General features: G+C 47.6%; 1 protein-coding gene across 1 annotated transcript; it reads left to right on the forward strand.

Moving 5' to 3' along the window:
• Positions 1-6,564, forward strand: LOC120381068 (mast cell protease 1-like). Its single transcript, XM_039499111.1, has 3 exons — positions 1-36; positions 3,252-3,387; positions 6,349-6,564. The coding sequence occupies exons 1-3, from the start codon at positions 8-10 to the stop codon at positions 6,493-6,495; spliced, it is 312 nt and encodes a 103-aa protein (XP_039355045.1). The 5' UTR covers positions 1-7; the 3' UTR covers positions 6,496-6,564.
• Positions 6,565-8,722: the final 2,158 nt, after the last annotated feature.

Below are 8,722 nucleotides of genomic sequence, written 5' to 3' on the forward strand. Positions count from 1 at the left end.
TCTTCGGATGCAAGCAGTGGAAATTTCCAGGGGCAGGTGTGTATATATAAGCAAGCAAGAAGCAAGCTAGAGATAACGAGGTTAGATCAATCAGGGAGGATGGGGCCCTGTTCCAGCAGCTGAGGTGTGAAAACCAAGGGAGGAGAAACTGGTTCTGTAATTGGCAAGCCATTCACAGTCTTTGTTTAGTCCTAAGCTGATGGTGTTAAATTTGCAGATGAACTGGAGCTCAGCAGTTTCTCTTTGAAGTCTGGTCCTAAAGTTTTTTTGCTGTAGGATGGCCACCTTAAAATCTGCTATTGTGTGGCCAGGGAGGTTGAAGTGTTCTCCTACAGGTTTTTGTATATTGCCATTCCTAATGTCTGATTTGTGTCCATTTATCCTTTTCCTTAGAGACTGTCCAGTTTGGCCAATGTACATAGCAGAGGGGCATTGCTGGCATATGATGGCATATATTACATTGGTGGACGTGCAGGTGAACGAACTGGTGATGGTGTGGCTGATCTGGTTAGGTCCTGTGATGGTGTTGCTGGTGTAGATATGTGGGCAGAGTTGGCATCGAGGTTTGTTGCATGGGTTGGTCCCTGAGCTAGAGTTACTATGGTGCGGTGTGCAGTTGTTGGTGAGAATATGCTTCAGGTTGGCAGGTTGTCTGTGGGCGAGGACTGGCCTGCCACCCAAGGCCTGTGAAAGTGTGGGATAATTGTCCAGGATGGGTTGTAGATCCCTGATGATGCGTTGGAGGGGTTTGAGCTGGGGACTGTATGTGATGGCCAGTGGAGTCCTGTTGGTTTCTTTCTTGGGTTTGTCTTGCAATAGGAGGCTTCTGGGTACACATCTGGCTCTGTTGATCTGTTTCCTTATTTCCTCATGTGGGTACTGTAGTCTTGAGAATGCTTGGTGGAGATTTTCTAGGTGTTGGTCTCTGTCTGCGGGGTTAGAGCAGATACGGTTGTACCTCAGTGCTTGGCTGTAGACAATGGATCTTGTGGTGTGCCCAGGATGGAAGCTGGAGGCATGATGGTAGGCATAGCGGTCGGTAGGTTTTCGGTATAGGGTGGTGTTAATGTGACCACCACTTATTTGCACCGTGGTGTCTAGGAAACAAGAAGGATGTGGATAAATTGGAGAGAGTCCAGCGGAGGGCAACAAAAATGATTAGGGGGCTGGAGCACCTGACTTATGAGGAGAGGCTGAGGGAACTGGGATTGTTTAGTCTGCAGAAGAGAAGAATGAGGTGGGATTTGATAGCTGCTTTCAACTACCTGAAAGGGGGTTCCAAAGAGGATGGATCTAGACTGTTCTCAGTGGTAGAAGATGACAGAACAAGGAGTAATGGTCTCAAGTTGCAGAGGGGGAGGTTTAGGTTGGATATTAGGAAAAACTTTTTCACTAGTAGGGTGGTGAAGAACTGGAATGGGTTACCTAGGGAGGTGGTGGAATCTCCTTCCTTAGAGGTTTTTAAGGTCAGGCTTGACAAAGCCCTGGCTGGGATGATTTAGTTGGGTTTGGTCCTGCTTTGAGCAGGGGGTTGGACTAGATGACCTCCTGAGGTCCCTTCCAACCCTGAGATTCTATGATTCTATGATGTACCTGTGGGAAAGGCAGTGTCTGGCTCAAGTAGGCAAGGTTCTGGAGTCCTAAGCTGGCAGGGAAAATGGCTTAGAGGTAGTCCCAGCATATGAGTTGGCAGTTCCCAAGGGGTTTTCTGTGATCCAATCCATCACAGGTTGTTCTTAACCAATCAAGAAATCCTCTACTTGCCTTGTGGGATCTGAGCCCTAATGAACAGAACAGCCTTGTAGGCAATTGACATAGATCAGTGCTGGGGCTCAGCTGTTGTACTAGAGAATGATCCTACTACATTCACTTACAATCATCAGCCACCAATTCTTTCGTGTCTCTACCATGTTTCTCACACTGCACGTCATTAATTCTGCGAGCACTAACGACGACCTTTGCCGGAAGGCGCTCTGTGAATGTGGTCCCTGCTAGTTCTAGTTTTGGGGAGGGTGCTAGTTTAAAGCATGAAAAGCAGTCACCTCAAGTTATCATTGGAGGTTCTCTTAGGCCATTGACCTAGACTGATGAAGGAGAAACAGGCACAGAGCCTGGCTTAGTTAAAATCTAAGTTATGGTTCCTTGAGGTCTCACTTGGCTGAGAACAGAGTCAACACGGAAACACCCAGATACCAAGATTAAAGAAAGACGAGGAGATATAGTCTCTGCCATGAAGTCTCACCACTTCTCCTCTTGTCCTTCCAACCCCGGAGGAGGGAAGGGGCTGTGCAGAGGTACTGGGCCAAGCATCCGGGAACCCTTCTGGAATTCAACATTATCTGATACACTCAGCAAGCTCTCTTATCCCACATACTGGCCTCTGTCTCCTGGGTCATTTGATCTGGCAGATATGGGTATCTTGCTACTTCCATCTGTACCCAGTAGATGGCGATGCTGCATAAAAAACTCTTTGATCTTTTTTCTTTTTTGTATGTTTCATTCACTCCAGCAAACTTATTTCTGTGTCGGCCCAGCCTAGGCATCTGGGATTCCTCCACTTTAAACAATGTATTTTAATATTGCAAAGTTACACTCATGATAGGGCTTTGGACCTTTCCATGCGTGTTTTGTGTTTTCCTTCTGTCGTGCAGTTCAATGACTCAGAGATTCCAAGATCATTGTGATCATCTTGTGTGACCTCCTGTAGAACACAGACCAGAGAACATCCCCCAGATAATTCCTTTTGATCTATAGCAGATCTGTTAAAAAAATGCAATCTTCTTTAAAAATTGCCAGTAATGGAGAATCCACCATTACTCTGTTAAAAATTCATACCATGAAACAATCCTTTAGAAAGAAAAACAAACAAAATCCTTTATAGTCCCTCTGAATTTGAAAACAATTGATTTTGACTTTCTCAGTATAAAGCAAGTTTTCCAATCTTTTGATCATTCTCGTGGCTCTTCTCTGACCCCTTTCTAATTTATCAACATCTTTCTTGAACCATGGACACCAGAACTGGATGATAGGTCACCCTGAATAGGACACCAGTCGGTTGGTCAGTCTTTTGGGGTCTCTTTAGCCAACCAAAGGGTGAAGGAGGAAGTTCATCCATACATAGGTGCATAAGTTGGTCTCTGTGTTACTCAGTCACACAACTTTAGGTAGAAATCTGCATGGGCCAGGAGCAGGGATGTGACAATTCCACTCCACCGTTTAATGCCCTCATATTCTCCCCTTGGCTTTTCCAGCAACATCTTTGTCTACCTGGGAGTCCAAGACTTCATGAAGCCAGGACAGAATTGGCAACGGATCCGGGCCCATCGCTGGGTCCAGCACCCTGACTTCAACAATGAATATTTTCACAATGACATCATGCTGCTGAAGGTACTGCCCCCAGTGACCTCACACTGCCAGTGTACTGCCTCCATCCTGTCACCGTGCCCACAGTGACCTCACACTCACTCCCTGGACACACATCCATGCTCTGGCTGGGTGGTACTGCCCCACAGCGGCTCCCATCCCTGCGCTGTTCTGGGTCCAGTCTCTCTCTCTCACCTATGGCAGCTGTCACACAGCGCAGCGCTGACAGACTGGGTGGTGCCCATCCCCCTGCCAGAGACTGATCACCACGTCAGCACAGTCTCTGAGTGCAGCGTGGCCGGGTGGTGTCAGACCGGAGTGTACACCACCACTGACAGGCTGCAGGAGGCGGAGCAGGAGGTGGTGTTGCACGGCCTGTGCAAAGAGCGGTACCAGCATTATGAACCCACCACCATGCTGTGCGCTGGCAGCCCAGACGTTAAGAAATCACTGTTTCAGGTAAATATTCCCCACACACATACCTGCCCAGAGACAATGGAGGTGCAGCAAGCTGCTCCAGGGCAAGGAGCTGGTGGAAACCTAAATGCCCTTACCCACCTTTCTCCACTGCCCCAAAAGGGGAGCCCATGGTTCATCATGGGAGACGCAGCCCAGGTATGGAGTCAAGCCCCTAGGATGTCTCCAGGGATGTATCTCCAGTATAGTGTCCTTGTGCAAGGTGTTGGTGGAAACAGGCTTAAATTTAACATGGGCTCACGCACTTAGGGACAAGTAACAAGAATTGCTGTTCTGAGCCAGGGACTCATCAGCTGGAAGCAACAGAGGGGGAGGGAATCCTGGGTGTGTTGGTCAATCGCAGTATGACTATGGGCCACCATCAGACCATGGCCGGGAGAAAGGCAAATGTGATCCTGGGATGGAGCAGCCAAGGTGTCTCCAGTAGAGAGGGAGATTTTAATGCCAGAGGAGAAGGCTCTGGGCAGAGCTCAGCTGGAATCTAGTGCCCAATTCTGGCCAGCCCTGTCCGAGTGAGAGGGATTCCGGCTGGACAAGGTGCTGAGAATGTCTGGTGGGATAATCAGGGGAATGGAGAGTCGGTCTGAGAAGAGGGGAATAAAATACCTGGGAAAATTAGCCTAAAACACAGGCTGAGCGGGATCTGATTGCTCTACAAATACATCGGGATGGGGGGAACACAAAGGAGCGAGATGACCATTGAAGCTAAAGGACAAAACAGGGGTGAGGATCAATGGAGGCTGGAGGTGAGGAGAAGTTTCTAATCATCAGAGAGGGAAGGTTCTGTAACAACCTCCAAAGGGAGGGAACAGCTGCGGGGGAACAGCCTAACCAGGATGCCAATGGAGCTTGATAAGTTTATGGATAGGATGATACAATGGGGCTGCCTGGAATAGCGGGGACTTGACTACATGACACAATCCTGTGTTCCCATAAGGGCATGAGGCACCTGAAATACAACTCCCATGATGCACCAATTTTGGGCTTCAATTGTTTAGCAAAATGTTCCAGGAAAAACGCTGGTGAAAAGTCCCCCTCTTTCCCCCCGCATCCCTGCCACGTGTTCTGACCCTCTCTAGTCTTCATCATCACCTGGGGTTCTACCGGTGAACTCAAACCTGAGGCTACTCAACAGTCAGCACCCTGGGTGAAATCCTAGCCCCACGGATGTGGATGGGAGCTTTGCCATTGATGTCCATAGGGCATTGGAGCTGAGGGAGAATCAATGTTCCCATCTAACAGGAAATGGCAACATTTCAATCTTTGTTTTCCAAGAAAAGCTGGCAGAGTGGAAATTCCAAAAAGAGAAATGTGGACTCAGAAATGTTGAAATGTTTCATTGCAACATTTTTAATCAAAATGAAACATGCTGAAATGTGAACACATTTAAACATTTCCTTCTGTGTGAACAAACTGGAGAGAGTCCTGAGGAGAGAAACAAGAACAAATAAATGATCTGAGGTTTAGAACAGCTGGCCTAGGAGGAAAGGCTGAAAAAGTTGGGCATGGTTAGGGTGGAGAAGATGAGGCAGGAGTGGGGAATGTGATAACCATCTTCAAATATGTTAAGGGCTTCTATAAAGAGGAGAGTGACCAAATGTTCTCCATGTCCACTGAAGATGGGGGAAGAAGTAATGGGCTTAATCTGCAGCAAGGGAGATTCGTGTTGGATATCAGAAAAAACTCTCTAACTCTGAGGGTCCTTAAGCTGTGGAGCAGGTTAACTGGGGAAGTTAAGGAATTCCTGTCATTGGAGGTTTTTAAGACCAGGTTGGAAAAACACCTGTCAGGGATGGTCTAGGTTTATTTGGTCTGGCTTCCAAGCGGACGGTTAGACTAGATGGATTGCGAGGTTCCTTCCAGCCCAACATTTCTATGAATCTAGGATTTTGGTTGTTGAGCTTGCCCAAAGTGCTTCATTTCAAGCCAGTTCAACATTAAAGTGCAGTTCCTTATCAGCACATTGCCTTCTGGGAGCTTAGTTCAGGCCTCTATTTTCCCTTACGTAGCCCCTGCCTGGCCTACATCTCCCAAAATGCACTGATTCATGTGAGACCCATGATGCCCGAAACAAACAGACTCAGAGACAAATCTGAGTTGAGATGAGAGAAGATGTCCTCAAGGGAGCCAGGTGCTTAGAGAATGAAGCTGTGAACTACAACTCCCATAAGCCAGTGCACGGATAGGAATAAGCAGTTGAACATTTTGAACTGATTCCTAACTATGGAATATTCTGATTTGGGTGGAACTGACACAAAATGATGCAAACATGGAAAATGCTCAGGAAAATTTTAAAAAAATATGGAAAATTTCAATGTTGTTGATACTGCTTTTTCCACGGTTACAAGCTCTAGATTTCTCTCTCTGTTGACCCATTTCCACGCTGGTTCTGTTTGGTGGAAAGGGCTTGGCCTTCAGCTGCAGAGAACACCTGTCCTGCACACAATCCCTGTTGGACAGGCTGCCCTGGGAAATGTCAGTCACTGATGTTATTCCTCTTATTGGCAGGGTGATTCCGGCGGGCCCCTGGTGTGCGAAGGGCTGATCCAGGGAATCATCTCCAATGGAGATGTGGACAGGCGCCCCCCCAGCATTTACATGAGAATCTCCAAATTCATCCCCTGGATCAACGAAACTCTGCAGAAGCTGAACTAAAGCCTGTGTGGAACCCTGAAATGCTTTAGATCAGAGTATATGTTTCTCTTGTTAGAGAAATGCTACCAATGGCTCAATCCTGAAATCTATCTGCGGCTAGAAACACCATCCGAAGAAGTGGGTATTCACCCACGAAAGCTCATGCTGCAAAACGTCTGTTAGTCTATAAGGTGCCACAGGATTCTTTGCTGCTTCATCAATCTTTGAATTTTTGTTCTATTCTATTGTCTCCCCAAGTGGCTAGTCAATGTTTGAGACCCTGAGGGCAGAAACTGATGATGGAATCTGGAATTTCCTTTGATGCATTCTGGTTTATTTATAAGGAATATTCTGGTTCCTGAACACAGTCAGATTCAAACAGAAGCACACAGCTCCTCTGTCCACTGTCCCAAGCCTGCCTCTCCAGAAAGACTCTGTTCCCAAAAAGCTACTCTTCTTACCTGTTTCTCAGGGCCACATTCCTGTGCTTCCAGGTTATGTGTGCCTGGATTTTTTCTCTCCATCTGTCTCTCTTCTGTCCCCAGGTCTCTCTGTATTATATCTGTCCCATCCACATGCCCCATTACCCAGAAAAGTATTCAGTGACAACCTTTCCTCCTGATTCATTAGCATTCCCATGTGTGCACAGGGTTTTACATCACCCTAGGGGATTCTGGAGTAAGGGTAGAATTTTCACTGTTGAATTCTATACGCGCTCTACAAATGCTGGTCATTCTTATATCCATTGCAGTTTTCAAGGGTTTTCTACCATCAAAATTCCTAGCTGCAGTGTGTCATTGGTGTCTTAAAAAAATTCTTTCATCCAACCAGAGAGCAGGAACGGGGCCATGAGGTTTTGGTGGCCAGCCTATCACCATGAAGTGTGGCTAGCCGAATTAAACAGCACGTGGCAATAGGACACTGAAATGGTTGTGTGAAAATTTTAAAAAATATAGATATGTTTTGTTGAGCACATTTTGAGCCAGACCCAACTTTTATTTGTTTTCAGTATTTTCTTTTCCTTTTCCCTCTCCCATCCCATAAATATTTAATTCTTTATTATTATTGTGATTCTGAATGAAGGTTGGAAAAAGCCAAAGGAAGGGAACCTGGAAAGCATCACTGAGATACATTGGGGAAAAAAATAATTGTGTATTTCAAAGTATTTGGAAGATATTGAAAATGGACACTTGTTTGAATAACCAATGGTTTGAATAACCAGGACAGGGAAGGTCTCTGGTTGAAGGGGGTGGGCTTGTAACACCTGCAGGGCTGGAATTACACCCAGACCCACCCTGACACCCAAATCCAGTAGCTGTGGGGCAGATACAGACAGAATTGATCTGTGTATCCCCACACTCCCCTCCTTGTCTGGCTCTCCCTGTCTGGTTAGAAGTACTGCACAGGCCAGCGCTCCCCAGTACCCAGAGATGCCGTGTCACTGATCCCTGTCTGGCTAAAGGCCAGATTTGTCTGAGCCAGTGGCACGAGAGAGATTCCCAGAGCTGCCGTCAGACACCCTGGCTCCCTCCACCCCAACCTGCTGCAATAACATTCCTTCAATAGATGTGCCCATTCTCAAGTCCAGATGGGACCATGGTGCTCCTCCCATCTGACCCCTGTGTAGCCCCAGCCCTCGGACATCCCGGAGTTAATCCCAGCTGGAACTAGAGCAGAGCTGTTTGAGAAACATCTCGGCTTGAGTTACATGTCACCAGGGCTGGAGAATCCAGCACAGCCCTTGGAAGCAGCATCTCTGAGCCTGATTGAGGCCCAGCCAACGGAGAGATTTAAATGGCCAATTCCCAGGCAAATTCATTCCGATCCCCTGGGCGGGAAGCTCCGGCCCCTGCGGTACGAGAGGGCAGAGGAGTTGGTCTGATGCTTCCATCTGACTGTCACCTCTCCGGCTCTAGGAACAGCTCAGCATCGACGTGACAGAAACCTTTTCACCCTCACAGTGTTTCCTTCTCTGTATTCAGGGCAATTCCTGTTAAACAGAGTCTGTCTCTGGCCGTGTAACAAACACCGCGGGGTTCTTCCACCGCTTGGGAGGGGAGACCCCTAACCGCTGACAGTTACACTGCAGGTTATTGCACTGCTGCGCCCCACTGACCCCAGCTGGGATCTGGCCCCATTGACCCCAATGGAGCTATGTCCCATTGACACCAGCTGGGATCTGGCCCCAATGAATCCAGCTCAGGATCTGGGCCATTGATTCCTAGGGCTGTGCACATCTGGGGCTGTG

The sequence above is a fragment of the Mauremys reevesii genome, linkage group 13, assembly GCF_016161935.1.
Source record: "Mauremys reevesii isolate NIE-2019 linkage group 13, ASM1616193v1, whole genome shotgun sequence".
In the NCBI taxonomy this organism is placed as follows: domain Eukaryota; kingdom Metazoa; phylum Chordata; order Testudines; family Geoemydidae; genus Mauremys; species Mauremys reevesii.